The following is a 22897-nucleotide window of genomic DNA, read 5'->3' as shown; positions in this document are numbered from 1 at the left end:
AAGACACAGGAGAGCCTGGGAGGCAAAGGAACTTAGGGGGATAGAGGATCCTTCTCCCATTCCCAGAGGGGCTCTGGGAAGACACAGGAGAGCCTGGGAGGCAAAGGGACTTACGGGGATAGAGGGTCCTTCTCCCATTCCCAGAGGGGCTCTGGGAAGACACAGGAGAGCCTGGGAGGCAAAGGGACTTGGGGGGATAGAGGGTCCTTCTCCCATTCCCAGAGGGGCTCTGGGAAGACACAGGAGAGCCTGGGAGGCAAAGGGACTTGGGGAGATGGAGGCTCCTTCTCTCTTTCCCAGAAGGGAAAAGCACCTAAGAGATTGATTGGCTGTGACATCAAGCACCTAGGCACTTGATTGACAGCTGCTTAAAAAAAGAGGTTCCAGAAGGGCAATGGGAACAGGGAGCAAAAAAGTCTGCTTCAAATTACAACTGAGAAAATTTCAATGGGAAAGAGAACATGTATAAAAAAAAAACCCCGAGTCCGTTTGCACACTTTCGTAATGAGAATGAGGGACCAGATTCAAATACAGCAATATAGGCCCCTTTTTTTGCCCAATGGGAATTGGGCCTTTAAAAGCAGCTAAAAAGCAGGGTGAGAGAAGATTAAGTAAGACTGTCCCTGCCAAATTGGGTTATTTGGAAGGCATACAAAAGATAGGCCTCAAAATTTAAAAGTTGGGGGGAAGACATGAAGTGAGTGTATTTGCATCAACAGTTTCATTTATTTCTCACATGCATCTCCTTGCACTTCCTGTACCCAGAATGTATCAGAAAAGCAACGAGCTTGTGAAACTGATTTAGCCAAAGCCGAACCTGCACTGATTGCTGCTCAGGAAGCCTTGGATACTCTCAACAAGGTACAGTCTTAGGTTTTTCAATGGGTCAGATGATACATTCTTTTCTAGTTCAAGGTTGATCAATGTCAAATAGAATTACAGAGACAGTAAAGGTTTTCGGAAGCATTATTTCCCCTCTAAATACCATTACGAGGCCCCAAATATTTTGAAATTATGGACATTCTCATGTTGTTTAGAAACTGGCTCCAAATTTTTTGGGCTCTTCTTCTAATCCAAAAATTCAATAGAAATGGCAAACCTCTGCAGATTTGAAGTTGATTTGGGTTCCAACCAAGTGTTTGAGACCATTTCTAGCCTGAAGCTCAGAAAAGACCTTACCTGTAAGGAAGAGCCTATAAATGACTCCAAAATATGACTTCCATATCATTCCTCCTTCGTTGATATGTCTACAAACATTAAACTTTACCACCTTCCCAAAAATAAAAATTTCAGAGCACTATTTAGTGCTTAAATATTGTATATGATTGAGGTTCTTTGGTCAATTAACTTTTATTGGTTTATAATATAATTTTCAGTATTTAGCTAAGGCCCTGACATACAGTACCACATGGAAAATAAAATTGTTCTCTCTCCCACCACATCCTGTCCCATCATTATTCATTAATTCCCTGCCTCCCTCCCTCCCTCTCTCTCTGCCTTTCTAGAACAACCTGACAGAACTGAAGTCTTTTGGGTCACCTCCAGAAGCTGTGGTTAATGTGACAGCTGCAGTAATGATCCTTACAGCTCCTGGTGGCAAGATACCAAAGGACAGAAGCTGGAAGGCGGCAAAAGGCATGATGGGCAAAGTGGACACATTTTTGGATGCCCTGAAGAAATATGACAAGGAGCATATTCCTGAGCCTTGCTTGAAAGCTTTTAAGTAAGAGGAGTCTCCACTAATGTTGCTACATCAAAAGAAGTTATTGCCATACCCTTATTGCAGGGGTAGGCAACCTTTTTGAGCCAGGGGCCAGGTTGCTGACCCTCAGACAACTAGGGGGCCGAAACCAATAAATGAATAAATAAATAAATAAATAAAATAATATAGGACAACATTTTCAAATGTAGGACACATTTTTAAAATGGAGGACATGCGAAAAAATTTGATGATTTTTAAAAAATGTTAATATAAATGCATGTTTCTTAGGCATGATCAAAATGGAGGACATTTGGGCCTCAGAAGCTGGCTGATATCAATATCACCATCATCATCATCATCACTATCATTGTTAAAGCAGACCTTTTAGCATTAAAAGCACTGAAAATACACAGAAATGCACTTTGGAAAGTCACACTGGTGTTTATCAGACGAGCTCTTAAAGAGGTACTATTCCAGTGTGACTCCTCTAGCTGCCTCCTGTTGCATGCTGGGATTGGCAGTTTTAAGGAGGGGTATTTAGAATTCTCAGGCAGAGAAGTTCAGCTCCTTAAAACTGCCAATCCCAGCATGCAACAGGAGGCTGCTAGAGGAGACACACTGGAATAGTACCTCTTTAAGAGCATAGTGTGATAAACATCACTGTCTCACCTTCAGAAAGAGTGAGTGCATGTCTCAGAAACTGATATCATCATCATCATCACCACTATCATTGTTAAAACAAAGCAGACCTGTACAAATGGAATGGAAATCCTCCTCCTCCTCCTGCTACTCTTCTTCTTCTTCTTCTTCTTCCTCCTCCTCCTCCTCCTGCTCCTTCCTTTCTCCCTCCTCCTCCTCCTTCTTCCTCCTCCCTCCTCCTTCCTTCCTCCCTCCTCCTCCTGCTCCTTCCTTCCTCCCTCCTCCTCCTCTTCCTCCTCCTTCCTTCCTCCCTCCTCCTCCTCTTCCTCCTCTTCCCCCGCCCCCTTCCTTCCCTCCTTGCGGCTGTCGTGCAGCCGTGGGGAGGGAAAGGGCAGGAGGCAACCCCCGCCCCCTTCCTTCCCTCCCCGCGGCTGTGAAGCAGCTGTGGGAAGGGAGGGAAGGAGGAGGAGGTGACCCCCGCCCCCTTCCTTCCCTCCCCGCGGCTGTCAGGCAGCCGTGGGAAGGGAGGGAAGGAGGAGGAGGTGACCCCCGCCCCCTTCCTTCCCTCCCCGCGGCTGTCAGGCAGCCGTGGGAAGGGAGGGAAGAGAGGAGGTGACCCCTGCCCCCTCTCCTTCCCTCCCCGCGGCTGTCAGGCAGCCGTGGGAAGGGAGGGAAGGGCAGGAGGTGACCCCCGCCCCCAGGTGACCCCCGCCCCTTCCTTCCCTCCCCGCGGCTGTCAGGCAGCCGCGGGAAGGCGGGAGGAGGAGGAGGGACCCCCCGCCCCCTCCTCACCTCCCCGCGGTTGTCAGGCAGCCACGGGGAAGGAGGAGGAGGCAATCCCCCCCCCTTCCCTCCCCTCCCCACGGCTGTCAGGCAGCCGGCGGAGGGGCGGGAAGGAGGAGGAGGACCCCCACCCCCTTCCAGCCCTGCCCGAGGAGGAGCTCCTCCTCTTGAGGCTGGCTGGCCAATGGGGGCAGGCTGGACCTCCAACAGCCCGCCCCCTGCCAGCAGCCATTGGCCAGCCAGCCCCAGGAGGAGAAACTCCACCTATTTAGCCCTGCGCAGCCCTGCAGGCGCGCGCAGGGCTACAGGAAGGCGTGGGCAGCGGCGGCACACTGTCTGTGGCCTGCTCTCCTCTGCGCCAGCGGCACCACCAGCACCGCGGTACCACCTGCAGCAATCAGCAGCAGGACCGGGCTGGGGATGCGGCCCACGGGCCGAGGGTTGCCGACCCCTGCCTTATTGGATCAAAGCATAGAAGAAGCCTACATAGGGATTGTCCTCTCCAAGGTCTCACATCTAAGTCAGAGTGGGCAACTGTGGGAGGCTAGGGGACTATATTGCCTCCAAGGAGACCTTAAAGGGCCACATACACCTGCAAAAGAAAATCCAAGCTTTTTTACTCTCCCAATGTGCTCTAGTGTTTTGGGAGGCATGGGAGCATTTTTACCATGTTTTTGTCCCTATCTCCAGCCATTTCAGACCCAGGAGAAGCAATTTTAACAACAGGAAGTGAACAGAAATTATTTCCTGTTTTGTTTTTGTTTTTTAAATTGCCTCTCCTGAGCCTAAAATGACCAGGAAGGCTACAGACATAGTAAAAATGCTCTCATATTCCCTGAGTACATTTGGGATCAGACTATCAGTATGGCCAAACTCTCTTTGTAGATGAGTGCAGTCTGGAATGCATCTGTCCCTCCTAACATCTTTTGTTCATATACAGCATGTTACCCAAAATGCAAGAGGACACCCACAATCAACATAGAAAGGGGGATCTGAAACCAAATTGAAAGTGTTTTGGCAGGCATTTTTATAGGACAGAATGTATCCCGGGACAGTTTGGGGATTAAGGTGAAGTTTCCAGAAGGGAAGAAAAGAACTAGAAGTCTGTAAATGGCTGAACAGTCACCATGAATGTCCCTTGACAAAGGAATCTCACTCTCAGAGAGAGGAAATGTTGGGACTTCTGTTCATGTGTAAACTCAAGGTTTATCACCCACCATCACTCCTATCAGTGAAGGGATTATGCAGATTCTGATTTTAATTCATCTGTCCTGGCTACATATCCCAGCTTTCTCATCCTGAGCCAGCGGGATCGCCAAATATGGTCCTTATATGGCATAGCTAGTTTTCCTGCACTGGGGTGCCCTCTCGGCTACCTGCCTAAAACATCTGTTTAATATTAATTTTATATCAAATAGAGGAACCCTGCATGGAGGAGTGATCTCTGTGCTAACAAGCATGTAGATGTGATAATATATTTTATGGCCCCTTTATAAATTTTTAAGGGTCTTTTGCTTCTTCATGTTTAAAAACCTCTGCTTTTTGCCTTCTCTCTGCAGGCCATTTCAGAATGATCCAACCTTTGATCCTGAGTTTATACTGTCTAAGTCCACAGCAGCAGCTGGTTTGTGCTCATGGTGCCTAAACATTGTTCGCTTCTACGAAGTCTACTGTAATGTTGCACCGAAGCGGCAGGCCTTGGAAGAGGCTAATAATGAACTGGCAGAGGCGCAGGCAAAACTCACAATGATTAAAAACAAGATTGCAGTTAAGTGCACCATAACATCACCTTGGTAAATTGCCAGAGCTCCAGGCAGTCCCATCCAAGTAAATGTCACTCTTTTAAAACAACTGACATTTACTACTGGCACTGAGCAAGGAAACCTATTATTTATATGTGAGTTAGCAAATTAAGCCTATAGTGTTCAAGTGACATTTCCCCTATGTCTATATAAAATGGATAGTCAATGTATGAGCTAAGCATGTCATCTTGAGCCAATAAGTCTCCAGTTCATGACAGAGGTCAAAGAAGAAGAACTCTGCTGGATTCAAATCAAAACAAAATTTCTTGTCTGGCATCCTGTATTCCATAGGGGGCCACCAGATGCTTCTGGGTGTAGGTTATAATACACAACATATGAAGTATTGCCCCAGTGGAAGAAACATTAAGTGTATTATTTGAAACTCAGTAACAGTGATGGGGAATTTTGGAAATTCTAGAAACTAGATTCCTCCTCCACAGCCTTTTACCTAATGTCATGAGTGCCCAGCCAACATACCAACTGAAACTCTCCTATTTGGGACTTCAGTCCTGGACACTCGTTCATTCTGCACAGTTGGAAAAATGTAAGGAAACTGAAATCACTTTCCCAAATAATGCTCCTCTACCAATACTTTGCTTGGGGTGGCTTTATCTTTTATCTTTCTTACACATGGAAGATGGAAGAGTAGCAACACTGACTCAGTTCCTGGACCAGCTGAATCCTCACCTTGAGACTTACACTATACCTCATAGTATTGGCTAAATGCACAGCCAGCTTCGCTGCTCCCTTGGCTTAGAATCACAGAACTGTAGAGTTGGAAGAGACCTCAAGGGCCATCCAGTCCAACCCCCTGCTATGCAGGAACACACAATCAAAGCACTTCCAACAGTGTCTGTTTAAAAACCTCCAAAGAAGGAGATTTCACCACACTCCAAGGGAGTGTGTTCCAAAATCAAACAGCCCTTATGGGCTTACCTAGGTGGGGGAATGCAGTGGAGAGACATGGATTCAGTCAGAGCTTCAAGGAGCCAGCTGAATCCTAATCTCTTGACCAAACAGCACAGCTGAATCCTAATCTCTTGACCAAACAGCAAGCTTGACTTTTGTTTTATTGGGAGGATAAGAGAGGAGTAGAACAGCTGAGCTGCAGCCTCAAGATTGTAGATGAATTATTAGTCTAATGCTTTTCTCTTCTGAGGAAGGAGAATTTGGTCCAGCTTTGGTAGGGCAAATGTGGCTCATAGTCTGTGGGTTTCCTGTTGCTATTCTAGACTGATCAGAGTTTTCATGAAACTAACTGCAAACTTTTTTTAAAGGATCTAAATGCCAATTTGGCCAATCTCACTGCTGAATTTGAAAAGGCGACTGCTGAGAAAATCAAGTGCCAGCAAGAGGCTGATGCGACTAACAGAGTCATTTCATTGGCTAACAGGTACCGCGTTAACAAATTCTCTTGCTGGCATTGGCTGATTGTCACTCTGGTTTCCTGTTTTATTAGGAGCCAAACAACATATGGAAGAGATCCATCCTTCATCCCCCACTTAAAGATATGAAATACATGTGGGGGCTGCCACATGGTTTTGGAGAAGCAGTGAGAAGGGGGTGGGGGGTGCCTCTTACCACATCGCATATTCCAAGCCCAAATCAACACAAACATTCACTTTTTATGTGGAATAAAGAAAGGGGGAAATACAGAGGGAAAGTGCCGTGAAATATTTCTTAGGGCCTTATCACACCATAGTGCTATGGCGACATAGTGATGCAGCAACATCACCAGCATTCATACCCTACTGCATGATGTTGGTGTCCTGATGTCATCCTGCCACAACACTGTCACAAATGTGCATTTTTGCACACTGGAAATAATCCATTAATGATCACCTTTCACACCACCAAATTAGCTTTTTTGCTGTGAAACTCTTAATGGCACTTCCTTCTGTGAGAACTCCATTATTGGGTGTGATGAGGGTGGGTTAAGAGTGTTGTCAGGTAGTTCCTCTCTCAGAATTGCTCAGGAGATTTGTACAAAGAATAAACAGACTATTGCTGGTGCTTGGTCAGAGAAGATCACTCTCAGCTGCAGCACCCTACCAAGTTGGCCCCACAATGCAAAGACACTAAAACACCATGGTGGGAAGAAAATGGCTAAACTGCCAGAATACACCTCATTACATGAGTTCAAATCAAATTAGGCAGTTTCATCTACACAAAATGGGGGGAAATGGTGGCCCCTTTTATTCCTATTCACTCTCTCATGAGAAAAGGTCTTGCCCAGTGCCAGGTGTTAGCATGACGTCTTTCTGCTGTGACACCATGGCAACAAAAATAAAATAAAAATAAAAACAAAGGAACAATCATGAACATGGGAGCAGGATATGAAAGGAGGCTATGGAAGTATTATGGGTATTATGGAAGAGAAAACTATGTGTGGAGCATGCTAATGAAGAGATTACTGCAGAAAAACAGCAAGGTGCATACAGTTCAGTATCCCTACTGCAAATAATAATAATAATAATAATAATAGGTTTTATTTATACCGCCCAATCACTGGGAATCCGAGCGGTTTACAATAGAGGGGATAATAGACAGTTCCCTGCCCTCAGGCTTACAATCTAAAAGACACGACACAAAAGGAGAAGGGAATGGTGAGGGGGGAGGGGATCAGGTCCAGTGGTTCTTCTCTCCCTCTGAGGCCTGGACCAAGGCAGATGGACTGGAGGGAGGTCTCTTCTTCTTCAGGCTAGCCCTGGTGGAACTGGGCCAGCCTATTGTCTCCCTCACAGGCCGAAAGATGACAGTTATGGAGGGAGGGGCCTCTATCTTCAGGCTAGCCCCTGATGACGCTGGGCCAGCCTGTTCTGGAGCAGATTAACGTGGTATAAAGAAGAAATGTGATAAGGCCCTTAGGGAGGCAGAATATAATTTCAGTAAATATGTTTTTAAAATTGTGTCCCTTGCAAGAGATCAGTCATGGATCTTCTTTATGTAGCAATTAGTTTGGTTCTAGAAGAGCCAGTGTTACATATTCCTTTGTCTTCTGAAATTTTAAGAGGCAGAACAGGGTTAAGGTCCTAAGTTCATGTCTAATAGTGCATGTCCAGTATGGACCAGTTGCTGGAAGCTCTTGAAGGACAGAGCCAGCTTGACCTCACTTGGAATGAAGTAGGGAACAAGAAAAACCTTCTCCTGTACATTCCACCAACTTAGCCTCTCAGAGTAGTAGCCCACCACTGCTTATCTCAAGCTCCAACAAAATTGAAAAAGAAAAAAAAACTTAATGTAGGACCTGATTCACCAGACTGTTAAATAGCAGAGTCAGGAAATAAATAATGTGTATGTGTTTAAAAATGTTTAAAAGCTAATTTCCGATAGATCTACCAACAATCAATAATCCAGATATAATAAATAAATAGATTTTATAGCACTGAAGGGACAATACGTGTGAAGTTCTGCTGGGTATGAATCTTTAACCAGAGAAAGATAGGTTTGAACAAGCCTTTAATAAAACAAAGGCCAGGTGCATTTCACCATTGTCATCTTCATGAGTGGCCAGCATTAGAGTTCTTTTAACTTCCTAGTTCTTCCCAGCAGACCTAACCAAACCCATCAGTATAGAGTTCCTCATGAAATAAGAATAACAATGTCTTCTGCCTTCACCACCCCATAGTTCTTACACTGTGTGAAACTCTACAGTGATGTGCTTGGTTTAGCCTTGTTGGGAGAAATAGAAGACTAAGGAACTCATATTGGCCACTGATGAAGGTGACGATTTCAAAATGCATCTAGTCTTTGCTTCTCAAAGTTCAGGCAGCTTTCTATCAGTAAGATTTTGAAGTCAAAATCAGTACATTGAATTGAGATTGAAACAAATTTCCCATTTGTTCAATGTCATTTGTTCAAGATCAATGCTGTTTACAGTGCAAAACAGACAAGTAATATTTTTCACTAGCTGTAAGTTTTGAACACTTGCCCCACACAGAGTGCACTGCAGGAGTGCAGTCATAACATTGCCACTGTGGCCAAATGTGCCTTCAGTTGGAAGAGGTGCAGCTGGAGTGCCAGCCAAATTAGGGGCATTCCTAACTACAGCAGCTATTTGCCTTCTGGAAGCAATGCTGAATCCAAGAGCATCCCCAAGTAAGAACCAGGTCCTTTAGAAAGAATGTAACTTGTCAGGGCTGATAACCTCTAGTAGTTCTACTGGTTTAACAGATGTGACAGACCTAACTCTCACAGTCTAACTTCACATGGCTGGAAGGGACACCTGAGAAGTCATCCTGAGTACCATCTCAAAGTTATACCAGCAGCAGAAAATAAAGATGGTCCTTGGCATGAAGATACTGGCCACCCTTTACCTTAAGCAGGAAACACTGCAGGCCTAGCAATGAATATCAAATTGGTTAGGGAGAGTCATGCACTGCGCTAACCAAATGCATCTAACTTCTTGAAATGTTTCTTAAGGCTTGTTGGTGGCTTAGCATCAGAAAATGTGCGTTGGGCCGAGTCTGTGGAAAATTTCCGTGAACAGGAAAAGACTTTGTGTGGAGATGTGCTCCTAATTACTGCATTTGTTTCCTATGTTGGCTACTTTACCAAAAAATACAGAACTGAGTTGTTGGACAAATTCTGGACTCCTTACTTACAACAGCTAAAGGTAATTAAACTCAGTAGTAAACTGGACTTGTGCAGCTGATCATAACCTCAAGAGATATTTTTGCAGGGATTCATGTTGCATTCTGGCAAATCCCAAAGCAGGGGAAAAGTTACTGGAAATGCAGGCTAGGGGGTTCAGAGAGTTACAGTAAAAAAACCAAACCCTTTCTAAATTCATGAGAACCGTACTTGCCTTGCTCAAGAATTAAAATTTTGACCCAAGTGATGCTAGGGTGCAAATGGATTCCTCTTGTTAATGCATGCTATTCTTCAGTTTCGAAATGTCCAGGGCAGTTTACATAAACTACTACAACAGCTAACACCAGCAAAAGGCATCCTTGAAAAAAACAATTGCTGCAGAAGTAATATATCTGAGTTTAAAAGCCAGATGGAATTAAAAGGTATTTGTTTGGTGTTGTTAAGACATTAACCTAGGAGAGCACGACAAGCAGAGCACCATAACCAAGAAGGCCTTTTCCCTACTCATCACCTACGATGGTAAAGGCATCCAGAAAGTGATCTCCAAAGGAGACCATAAAGTACAGACAGAATATTGAAGAGTATGCAATGGAATTCTCACGAAAAATGGGGAGCTATGTCTTCAAGTGTTCTGTAGATAGTCTTTACTTTCTATTTTGAAATAAGCCCAACACATTTCAGCCTTTTCAATGGCCTTTTCCCAGGGCTATATAAAAACAAATATAAATACAAATGATAAATTAAAAATAAAAAGGCCAACACATAATTATGATAATATGTATAAAAATATCATAATTATCATTCCTATATATATCAACATATGAAGAAACTATAAAATACAAAGTTTTCTATTATGAATTAGTTTATTTGCCTGTACTCTACCCAAATGAGTGACTGTAGCCCATCATATGGTTCTATATCAGACAAAAACAATTATGCCTTTATGGCCTCAAAAAGATGCTCTTCCTCTCTAGGTGCCAATTCCCATCACTCCTGGGCTGGATCCTTTGAGCCTCCTAACTGATGATGCTGATATAGCAACATGGAACAACCAAGGTCTCCCCAGTGACCGCATGTCATCAGAAAATGCCACTATCCTGTGCAATACAGAACGCTGGCCACTCATTGTAGATGCCCAGCTGCAAGGGATCAAATGGATTAAGAACAAACATGGAAGAGACCTGAAGGCTATCCGTCTTGGACAAAAAAGGTTGAGCACCAATTGCTGCATTCTTATTTTTTGGATTTTCTCCCCAGCATGAACTTGTCTACAGATCCAAAGACAGGGTGTGCTATGCTGCCAAGAGTGGTGCCCTTCAAATTTCAGAAATATTGTGAGATGCTTCCTCATAACCAGTGGGTTAGATCTAGTTTGAGTCTTCACATCAAAGCTGACAGGGGCAGAGTTCCCTGCCCTTCCTTTTCCACACATCATTTATTTATTCATTTAGTTAGTTAGTTACATCACCCGTTCCAGTCCCCCAAACTGATACATAAGTATCAAAAGACCCTGCCAAATGTCATGAGTTAGGGAGCAAAAGGGGACCTGGGCCCCTGATGATTGGCAGAAATTTTGTCAAATGGGAATTTGCCATTTTATATAAGGGGCACCATTTTACTACACCATGGTGACCCTTATATAAAATGGCAAAATCAAGATTTGCTTTTTAGAATTTACATATATTTTTAAATATTTTCAAGCTGTAGATGGTCAAATCCACTGATAAAGAACCTGTGGATACAGAGGCCCAAGTTAAAAGGGCTCCTTGTGTATTTTTTAGTGTTGCATGTCACACTTAAAATTTTCTCATCTGGTTTTGCAGCTATCTAGATATCATTGAACAAGCCATTTCTGATGGAGACACTCTACTCATTGAGAACATTGGAGAGACAGTGGAGCCTGTACTGGATCCTCTGCTGGGTCGAAACACCATAAAGAAAGGAAAGTAGGTTTGCTGTTTCTCCATTGTATGGACAGTAACAAGAATTACATAAATGTGAAACAAGAAATGTTGGAGACAGATTATTAGCCTTTCTGTCACACTTTTGTAATTGGAACCCAGATTTTTTTTATTCAGGATAAAACGACTAAACATGTGCGTTGATTATGAAAAACACAATCTGCAGTCACTCACACTATGCTGATTAATGGAAAATAGTCAACTTCTTTTGTTTTAGCAGAGGTTAAGTAGTGGGAAATCCTAATGTTTTTATCATGGAGAAGATGGTTAATACAATAAAAGAGAATCAAAGCCCTGCATGCTCTTCTCCTGTAACTGATGAATACAAGGGCTTTGACTGGATGTGTTGTTCATAACGTCCTTCCTGAACAGAAACATTATCTGTGTACTTTCCTTATCCCCTTCCCATTTTTATCTGCTCTTCAAGGTCAGAAGGAAATGTAGAATTTGCTATATATTTTCCTTGACTTGCATCCCTTGTGTTTTGCAGTGGAAACTGTTGCCTGGGAGTTCCCAGATTAATAGTGCAACCCCCTCCCCAGCTCCACGCTGCTGGGAAATTTCATACTTATTTCCAGATGCAAATTTGTATGTTTCTGACTGGAATAATATGAAAAACTGAGAGTTAGTCTTCAAATATCTTGCTTTTAAGTGGGCTTGAAATTGCAAGCATATTTTTTCTAGTATTTGTGCAATTTCAGACATTAAGAAAATAAAACCTTCTGCCACCAAAAAAAGCTTCCTAGTTTTGCTATGGGTCTTATTTCATTTCCTTTAAGAGATGTGATCAAAGATTTTCTGGAAGATGCCTATTTGTAAGGGCTGCAAGGCTGTCAAGCAAATCTAATTTTCAGGAATCACTTCAACGGTTGTTTGTATACATAAATGCATTGAAACCCACTTGTATAATTTCCAGAAGAAGGTGTGTTTTGTATAGACTACCACTTAGTAGGTGACATTTAAAGGGCAGGACAACAGAGATACCCTCCCCTCTTGGTGTTTCAAATTAAATGTGATTGCCATCTGGATTCATTCAAGTTCTTAGGATGCATTTTTAAAACCATCAACAATAAATACTCATAATATACACTACTTTTCTAGGTATTTTTGGCATATTATGAGAAGAAATGACTCACTAGAAAAAACTATAATGATTGGTAAAGTGGAGGGCAATAGGAAAAGACGAAGACCACATTCCAGATGGATAGATTCAATCAAGAGAAGCCACAGCTATGAGTCTGCAGGAGCTTAGCAGGGCAGTTGGGAATAGGGTGACTTGGAGGTCTCTCATACATAGGGTCACCAATGGGTTGGGGTTGACTCGAAGGCAGTTAACACCATGGAATCCATCCAACACAGTCAAAGCCCTCGTCTTCATCTGTTACAAGAGAAGAGCATGCAGGATTTTGATTCTCTTGTGTTGGACTGAACCATCTTCTCCAGAGTAGAAACATTAGGATTTCTCACTTGTTAACACTGGATCTCTGCTAAAACAAAATAGGTTGGCACGATTCCCCTCTAATCACTAAGGTCTGAGAAATAGCTACCAGTCTAACTTTTCCTTTTGGCTTGTTCAAAATCCTCATCTCTTTTCAAAACCCTAATCCACAGGTTCATTAAGATAGGAGACAAAGAGGTAGAGTACCACCCCAAGTTCCGTCTCATTCTGCACACCAAATATTTCAACCCTCACTACAAACCAGAGATGCAGGCCCAGTGTACTTTGATCAACTTTCTGGTCACCAGGGATGGGCTCGAGGACCAACTGTTGGCTGCTGTGGTGGCAAAAGAGAGGCCTGACTTGGAGGAACTGAAGGTAATTGTTATTGTATACACCAGAGAAGGAACAGCATGGTCTGCTTTGCAAGAATTTGTGGTGGCTACACTGTGTTCATAACCCCAGAGCAAAGTGAAGCTACTGTTCAGATTTCACATATGATGTATTTATTACATGGAGGAACCCAGTTGTATTATAAAAAAGAGATGTACATTGTTTTCCTTTTTTTCTCTCTCTCCTTCTTCTCTTTAAATTATAGGAAAATGTAGAAAAGTTGGTCTATGAAATATTGAGTTAGTTATAGAGGTTTAATGAGATGCTATATTTAATTATCACAGACAGAGTTAAATGGGAAGTCAACCCAGAGGGGTAAGGGCATGGGGGGGAGAGGGTATTGTTTTTCTCTGAAGATGCCAGCTACAGATGCTGGTGAAACGTCAGGAAGAAACTCTTCTAGAACATGGCCACATAGCCCGAAAACCCCACAAAAAACTAGGTATTGTTTTTCTTTGTCGATATGTGTTAATTATATTTCCTATTTAGTCTCTACATTTTTCCTTTCTGTTATTTTGCATGTTTGTTGTATCTTTGTAAGTTTGATTTGTCAAAGTTATTAACTTTAAAAAAAAAAACAAGAGAGATGTACAAATTAAGGCATTTTAAATGTATGAGATGTTGGTGATGGAATACAGGCTGCCTACAATTTAAACAGGGAAGGATCCATTTCTTGCTCGAAGTTATCAAAAATGTGATAGTTGCTTCAAGCAGAAACCTATTCCCACCCCCAACCCCTCATTCATTAACGTTTTGCCGTTAAAAGTATTAACACATGCATAGGACTCATTTCTCTCACTTCTGATCAGGTGAGAGACTGGGTGCTGGGTTCTTTCATATACTGCCAACAAAGAGGCACAAACCAAGTAAGCTTAGTATTCCTAGCTGCATTTGCAACTCATCTTCAGTGTCTGCCTGAGCTGTTGCCTTTTGTTGCATTTCAGCAATCTCGCATGGAATGGCAGTGGTGGCTGATAGTTTCCATCAGTGGGGTGATGAGTCTGCTGTAAGTTTTACACTGAACTTTGAAGGAGCTATCTAAGGTACTGAACCTATGGTGAGAGATGGGGTTCAGCCCTTTGCACAGCACTTTACAGTTCAAATTAAAACATGGCATGGATTCACCATGAAGGCAACAAGGTGACATTCATTCAAACGAATAGCAGTAGAGGGGAAACCAGTTGGCTGATTTGTTCAGTATAGTTATAAATATATGAGAGCTGCTTTATCCAAATTGCTCTCTTTAGTGAGGGAAAAAAGAGAGCTACAAGTCTGTGAGTGCCTTGTATTGTCACTCTTGAAACCAACAAGATCAGGAATACTTTGGAGACCCACTACAGGTGTTGAATTCAAAAAGCTCCTGTTGTATTCATCTGCCTTGTTTGTGCTGGAGTTAGCAACCTTTGCATACCTTAGACTTATTTTGGATTGCATGTACTTACTAGGAGTTTAAGGGACAGTATGTTTATGGTCACATCCTGTTTGTTTACTTGTTTGTTCATACCCACTCTCTTTCTGGGACTATGTCCACTCTGCAGAAATAATCCAGTTTGACACCACTTTAACAGCCATGTCTCAATGCTGTGGAACTCTGGAAATTGTAGTTTGATGTGGCACCAGAGCTCCCTAGCAGAGAAGGCTAAATGTCTCATGAACTACAAATGCCAGGATTCCATAACATTGAACCATTGCAGTTAAAGTCAAACTGGACTGTTTCTGCAGTGCAGATGCAGTTTGGGTCACTTAGGCCTTTAATCTAATTTTAATTTAATGATTAAAATATACCTCATTAGAATCAAATAGACTGCAATCTGGTCACAAGCCATTCAGGGGGATCCAGGCTTTTTGCAGGGGAGGGTGACTCCATAAATGTCTCTGAAAAGGGATTTGCATTTTACCAGAGCATCTGTGAGGATGTGCATTATCAAATGTGTGGCTGGCTGTTTGCTTCACATAGACTCACATCAATTCACATGGCTGCACATTTTTGGCAAAGGGGGGGGCAAATAGATATGAATTTCTACAGGAAATTGAAGACAATTAAGCATCTATAGGAATGTGTGAAAATCCACAGCAATTCACATAGTATACTTACATCTAGACTAGCCCCTAGGCATTCCTGAGATTGCATATGCTCACTTGCTCTCTCTTTCTCTCGTCCTTCACAAAGCATATGGTCTGAAAGAGCTGTCTCCCTGCGTGAGACGCTCCAATTCCCTGCAACTATGTAGAAGTTTTTTTTCCTTACCTTCCACAAGAAAATGCACCTATGTGATTTGTGTACAAATTATTCAGTAAGTAAAACTACTTTTATATATCTTATGAAGAAGGCTAAGTCTGATCTATATCTCTGCAAGATATTACTGGAAGATTCTTCAAACTTTCACCTAGTGCATCAGATATTCTCCTTGAGCGAGAACTACTAAATCTCTCATATATTCCCAATAGTTTGGAGGCAGGAGCTTGCAACACTGATGGGAATATTGTTCACCTTCAGTATAAGAAGACAATGCATTCACTAATAAGTAAGAAATTCTCAACCCATTCTCTCAATCCCCGATACCCTTTGCTGCTACAGGCCACTCTCACAAAGCAACAAAATGAATTTAAGATCATCCTGAAAGAACTGGAGGATTCCTTACTGGCAAGACTCTCTGCTGCTTCAGGGAACTTCCTTGGCGACACAGCCTTAGTGGAAAATCTAGAGACAACCAAACGCACAGCAAACGAGATAGAAGAAAAAGTAAGTGGGATTGTTAGTCCTTTCTTGTGCTATTGGGCAGTGCCTATATAAGCACCAAAAGGACTTGTTGGGATCTTTGATGAGAGTGGATATTAATTCCTAGCCCAGCAGCAGAGCAACAATGTGGAGAGGGATATTGTGAGAGCTTTCTGCAAAAGCCCTAATATAATGTGTGTTGGCAATTGCTTGCTTTGGTTTTTTTTAGGTGAAAGAGGCTAAGATTACTGAAGTGCGAATTAACGAAGCTAGAGAAAACTACAGGCCAGCTGCAGAAAGAGCATCTTTATTGTATTTTATATTAAATGATCTCAACAAAATCAATCCCATCTATCAGTTCTCCCTAAAGGTAACTAACAATGGATCAGGTTATTTGGATGGACCTTTAATTTCATTTCAATAGTAAGGTAGTTTGTCCTCTGTTTTCACAGAACCTCAATCACTCACTGTGTTTTGCAGTTCATTTTACAGCCAGTCTGTATGGTGGGTGATCATCTGCCCATCATAGTGACATGTGATAGGAGTGACGACCATGGCATGGCTACCATACTATGCCCATTATAGTGAAGAATAACTAAGGGCCAGGGAGAAATAACTTGTCCCAAAGTCATATTGCCCATGGGACTGGAATCTTGATGTGTGTCACACTGTAAAGCCCAAATGTTGGGTAATGTCATATTTGGATGAAGATGCTTTCCCAATATCTGTGTACACTCATTCGTCCACATTCGCTGGTGTTAGGGGAATAGGCCCCCCATAAATGTGGAAAACCACAAATAATGAAAACACTATGTTTTTACCCCAGAGAACACTTCTCTAGGAATCTCTAGGTCCTCTGGTGCAACTCTGTGTTCAACATCTGCCAGTCATTGACCATAGAATTGCACTGAGGGAGCTGCAATTGCCTAGTGGAGTGTTCTCTCTAGGAATCTCTAGATCCTTCAGTGCGAACCTTTGGTTAAAATTGATCATAGAGTTGTGTTGGCAGACCTACCTATTCCTAGAGAGAATATATTAATAAAATCCATGAATAATTAAATCCACAAAAGTCAAAGCTGCAAATGTGAAGGGACGAGTTTTTTTTAATACAATGCTAAACTGGATAACCATCTGAAACTTCCTGGATCTGTGCATTTACTTATCTTCTAACCAGGCATTCAACGTGGTCTTTGAGAAAGCCATTCAACGTACTCTTCCAGCAGATGATGTGAAACACAGGGTGATCAATCTAACGGATGAGATCACTTACTCAGTCTACATGTACACAGCTCGGGGACTTTTTGAAAGAGACAAGCTTATTTTTCTAGCCCAGGTTGCCTTTCAGGTAAGATGCTTTTATGCTAACAAAAGCTAAAGAAATTATTTTGTGTTTTTTTCTTGATGTGTTGGAGTCAGTCAACATCGCTGTCCTTCATGATAGTCAGCATATAGTTATGTGGAAGGGGGCACAGTTGACAGGCTATTGACTCATGCAAAGGACAATAGCACTCATCTGGGGGGTAAGGCTCACCCAATAGTGGGAGTATGAGTAGAAGGGAGTTGTAATAAAAGTTATGGAAAAGTTTAAAATATCATATCTCCCTATATAAACCTGCCAGAGTCATAAAATCTACCAAGGAGGGATTTTTATCAGTCCCACAGGCTTGGTAAGAGAGAAGGTGAGAGAGGCTTACCAGTGACAGCTCTAACCCTCTAGAACTCCTTTCCACTGGAAGCTAGTGTGGTCCCCTCCTAGCTCTCTTTTCACTGGCAGGCAAAGACCTTTTTATTTAAACAGTCTTTTAATGGGTAAACAGAGGGGTTTATTATGGGTGGAGGTATTTTACTTAATTTTAAAACTTTTGTATGTTTTTAAATGATTTTATATTGTTTTGATGTTATTATTTTTAATTGTTTTTGAAATTTTATTGTTAGGTTTTAATATATTCTTTAATATATTCTTTCTGGGAGCCCCCTTGGATTCCACTGTGGGAGAAAGGCAGCATGCAAATGAAATAAATAAATAAACATAATAAATAAAAGTTTATAAGAAAGAGCCAGGGCCAGCCCTCCCATTAAGCAGAGTGGTTCAGAGAAAACATTTTAAGTTTTAAAATTTGTTTGCCTTGTATCGTTATTGCCAAGAATGAGAGGTGATTGTGGAATTACCTACCTTGTATTACCTGCCAGAATAACTTGGCTACTGTGGACTTTGATTTTGATGGGTTGGGTGCCATTTGCTACTTGCTCCAGAGAGCATAAATGTCTCTGGGCATGCCAGGAAAGAGCACTGAATAAGAAAGCATTGAGCGACAAACCTCTTTATCAGTGGAATGCTGGGGTACAGACAAGGAAGCTTAAAGCAAAGAGCAAAGAGGTCAAAAATGAGAGGCATACCTACCATTAGCAAAACCGCACCTTCTGAAGACGGAAGTACCGTAACTGCTTCTCTAGTCAGTTGTCTTTTTTTTAAGGCTCACATTTGCTATTGCTCACTAGTTCTCATAGAATCATGGAATCCTAGATTTGGAAGACTACAAGGACTATCCAGTCCAACCCCCTGCCATGCAGGAATACACAATCAAAGCACTCCTGACAGATGACCATCAAGCCTCTGTTTAAAAATCTCCAAAGGAGAAGACTCTGCCACACTCCAAGAAAGTGTATTCCACTGTCAAACAGCTCTTACTACCAAAATGTTCCTCCTAATGTCGAGATGGAATCTCTTTTCCTGTAGCTTGAATCCATTGCTTGAGTCCTAGTCTTTGGAGCAGCATAAAAATAAGCTTGCTCCATCCTCAATATAACATCCCTTCAAATATTTAACATGGCTATCATGTCACTCCTTAACCCTCTCTTCCCAAGGCTAAATATACCTAGCTCCCCAATATGCTCCTCATAGGGCATGGTTTCCAGACTTTTTATTATTTTGGTTGCCCTCCTCTGGACATGCTCTGGTTCATCAACATCCCTTTTTAACGGTGGTGCCCAGAACTGGACATAGTATTCCAGGTGAGGTCTGACCAAAGCATAATGGAGTGGTACTATTACTTCCCTCAGTCTAGACACTATATTCTTACTGATGCAGCCTAGAATTGCATTGGCTTCCTTAGCTGCTGCATCACTTTGTGATTCATGTTCATCCTATGATCCACTAAGACCCATAGATCCCTTTTGCATGTACTGCTGTCAGACCATATGACACCTATCCAATATGTGTGCATTTCATTTTTACTGCCCAAGTTAGTATCTTACATTTCTCTCTGTTGAAATTCATTTTGCTAGTTTTAGCCCATCTCTCTAATATATTAAGGTCATTTTGATTTCTGATCCTGTCCCTCCTAATTTAGTGTCATTTGAAAATTTGGTAAGCATGCCCTCTCTTCCATCATCCAAGTTATTGATAAAGATGTTGAATAGCACTGGACCTAGAACAGAACTTTGTGGCACTCTGCTAGTCACTTCTCTCCAGGATGAGGAGGAGCCATTATTGAGTACTTTTTGGGTTTGTTCAGTCAACCCATTTCAAATCCACTTAACAGTCGCATTTCTGGCCCACCTTTTACAGTTCGCCCTTGCTTTATGTGGGGGATCCGTTCCGGACTCCCCCGCATAAAGCAAATTCTGCACATGCTTGAGCCCCATTTAAATGAATGGGGCTTGTGCACATGGCGGCACGCGCGTGCCACAGGCACATGCCCCATTACTCCCAATGGGAAAGCCCCTTCCTCCCTGCGCGGCTTTCAGCATATGCTGAAAGCCATGTAAAGTGCACCCGCGTATGACGCGGGCGCACTGTACTAGCCTTTTTACAAAGATGTCGTGGAAGACCTTGTCAAAGGCCTTACTGAAATCAAGATCTACTACATCCGCAGCATTCTCTTCATCTACCAAGCATGTGACTTTATAAAAAAAAAAAGAAGATAAATCTGTCATGACTTCTTTTGAGAAACCTATGCTGACTTTTATTAATCAAAGCATTCCTCATTAAGTGCTACCAACTCTGTTTAATTATCTGTTCAAGAATCTTCCCTGTTATTGATGTCAGGCTGACTGGGCTATAATTATTTGGTTCCTCTTTTTTCTTTTTCTTTTTTTCTTTTTGAAGATAGGGACGACATTTGCCCTTCTCCAGTCTGTTGGGACCTTTCCTGTTCTACAGGAATTCTCAGACTATTGAAAGTTGTTATGAGATTACTTCTGCCAGTGCTTTTAACACCCTTGGATGTAGTTCATCTGGCCCTGGAGACTTTAATTCAATTAGAGCAGCCAGGTATCTTTATCTATTTTGTGCTGCATTTCCCCTACTGTTTTATCTGCTCCATTTTTCCCAGGTTGAGCACTGCTCTCCTTTTCAGAGAAAACCAAGGTAAAGAAGGTGTTGAGTAGTTCTGTCTTTTCTCTGCTCCTTGTTAGCACTTTGTCATTTCCTGCATTTTCTTCCCCTATCTGCCTTTCAAAGTTTTTTTCCCTCCCACTGCTGGGTCCTTATGCTGTTTGCCTCGTTCTCTTTATATCATCTAGGCTATTATCTCCAGCACTTCATGAGCTCCTATTCTCATGTATTGTCTCCCTCCCCCACATAACTCAATTTAAAGCCTCCTGATCAGATCTTTCAGAATTTTAGAGAGAAAAGTTCCTGCCAAATGCTGTGAGGTGCAACCCATCCCTTGTCAGAAGTCCACCTCCATGAAACGCAGGATACATAGAGCTTGGGGGTACCATTTGGCCCTAGGCAATGTGAGGGCAGAAGCAAGAAAGTAATTACGATGGAGGGCAGAAACATCCTGAAAATAGCTAGGGATGAGTGATTAGACCCACCCATGATGATCATCATAACCCACCTGACAATCAAATGCATTTGTGTTTGTTTGCTTGTTTGTTTAATAAATCATCTTTTGGGTAGAGAAAAATATTTTGGACTACTGCAGAAAAGGAATGGAAATAGCCCCAAACATCATGTGGTTAGCAAAAAGGTTGTTTTTAAAAAGGAGGAGGTACAGCAATATGTCTTGTTCCCTCCCAACAGATCAGACAGACACACACACACCTAACCTTTTCACAGGAAGTGGAGCAAAGAGTCCTCTAATGTTCTTAATTTCATGCCTTATCCAGGTCTTGCTGGTGAAGAAAGAAGTGAATCCAGTGGAACTTGATTTTCTTCTGCGCTTTCCCTTTAAAGCTGGACTAACCTCTCCAGTGGATTTCTTATTGGGGCAAGGATGGGGTGGAATTAAGGTTTGATTGATCTCTTTCTAGTCCAATATCCTTTTAACAGGAAGCATGTAACAAAGGGAACATGTGGCCCTGAGTATTGCAACTCCCATCATCCCTGATAGGAATACAAGTAAAACAGTCTTAGGAATTCTGCTTTTGTATCCAAACCCAAAACAGTGATAACATGCAAGTTGTCCTTTCAGTTTCAAATATGAGCATTAGTTTAGGACCCTGCTTAAACTTCGTGAGCTTTGCTGCGACTTGGCAAGTTGGAGCTACTCTGCTGCTCCTGTTTTCTATTCATCAGACAGTCTGAGATAAGAGGTAACAGAAGAAGCAATGTTTGTATATTTAGGTGATTGGGTGGATGAACACCTGAAGCTGTGTGAGGCAAACATGTCTCTAGTGAATGAAAGGGAGGACTATCTAGGGTCAATTCTTGGAAAGAGTTCTTCACCTTTGAGCAGCTTCTGTAGTTAAAATCTCTCCCTTTTCCTGTTTGCCCCAGTCTCCAGCCAAGAGCATGGGGCCTCTGTAAACACTCTACACACTGCACCACTCTCTTCCTGAATGAAGAAGGGGTGGGATGAGAGTGCTTCCTCATGAGGGAGAAGTTTCTCCCTTTACACTTGGTTGCTTTGGGAGCAACAACCAAGCAGCTGCCTGAGCAGCAACCGAGAGGCTTCTTGCCTGCGCTGCCTTTGCTGGAGGGGTGGCATGGGTGAGAGGCTTATCAGTTGCTGTTCAGTCTACTTGGTTGCTGTCAGGGAGATTATTAGCAGGCTCTACATTTAAGAGTATGTGGGTTGAAAGAGAATTGTGTTATTCTCTGAATGGCTCATAGGAGAAATACACTGTACAGTTGGGTTATACTGGAAATAGACAGGAAATCAATATTCAACATCATCACTATTGTCACTCTACTTTCAGGTACTTTCTGAGATGGATGAGTTCAAAAACTTGGACAGTGATATTGAAGGTTCTGCTAAGCGGTGGAAAAAGTTTGTGGAGTCTGAGACTCCAGAGAAAGAAGTATTCCCTAAAGAGTGGAAGAACAAGACAGCCCTGCAAAAGTTGTGCATGATGCGATGCATGAGGCCAGACCGGATGACCTACGCAGTGAAGTATGTGTTGCTTTCTTCACACTGCTGGGAAAGTAAGATAAAACTAGAATTCCTGCACTTGGGGAATGGGGACAATTTCACCATTAAACCAGCTGGCACAGCACCATGTAAGAACGTAGTTCTGTGGCATACTCCAAAGACAGGGGGAAAGTACTAATGAGCAAACTTTGGCTTGTCAGTATATTTTGGCTTTATTCTCCATCCTCAAATGAGATGTACAACAAAATGTGAAGTGGCAGTTTCCCATCTAAAAGGCATGGTCACATGCATTTCCCTTCTACGTACAGCAGTACCCATGGGCTGGATCTCTCAGGAAAGTAATACACCTTTTCCTGCATTAGTGTGCCTGTCATTCATCGCTCCAAAAAGCTGAACAACAATGTGATATTAAGAGAGTGTGTCAGCTCGGGGGGGGGGGGGACTCTCCTACAAATATAGGGGTATTTGCATTTTACAATTATTCAATCATAGAATTTCATCTTACTTTTATAGGGTTGGTGCTGTCGCTACGTGCCTTCAAGTTGTT

General features: G+C 42.4%; 1 protein-coding gene across 1 annotated transcript in view; it reads left to right on the top strand.

The window, feature by feature from the left end:
- Positions 1-22897, top strand: part of DNAH17 (dynein axonemal heavy chain 17) — a 138058-nt gene that overhangs the window by 102894 nt on the left and 12267 nt on the right. Inside the window, exons 59-71 of the mRNA XM_042452577.1 lie at positions 766-861; positions 1506-1723; positions 4684-4891; positions 6204-6319; positions 9349-9541; positions 10494-10729; positions 11343-11465; positions 13092-13296; positions 15890-16054; positions 16260-16400; positions 17205-17375; positions 21146-21268; positions 22178-22371. Coding sequence (XP_042308511.1) covers positions 766-861; positions 1506-1723; positions 4684-4891; positions 6204-6319; positions 9349-9541; positions 10494-10729; positions 11343-11465; positions 13092-13296; positions 15890-16054; positions 16260-16400; positions 17205-17375; positions 21146-21268; positions 22178-22371 — 2189 coding nt within the window. The remainder of the gene's footprint in view (positions 1-765; positions 862-1505; positions 1724-4683; positions 4892-6203; positions 6320-9348; positions 9542-10493; positions 10730-11342; positions 11466-13091; positions 13297-15889; positions 16055-16259; positions 16401-17204; positions 17376-21145; positions 21269-22177; positions 22372-22897) is intronic.

This window comes from Sceloporus undulatus, chromosome 2 (assembly GCF_019175285.1).
Source record: "Sceloporus undulatus isolate JIND9_A2432 ecotype Alabama chromosome 2, SceUnd_v1.1, whole genome shotgun sequence".
NCBI lineage: Eukaryota > Metazoa > Chordata > Lepidosauria > Squamata > Phrynosomatidae > Sceloporus > Sceloporus undulatus.
This window is presented reverse-complemented; position numbering and strand designations above follow the sequence as displayed.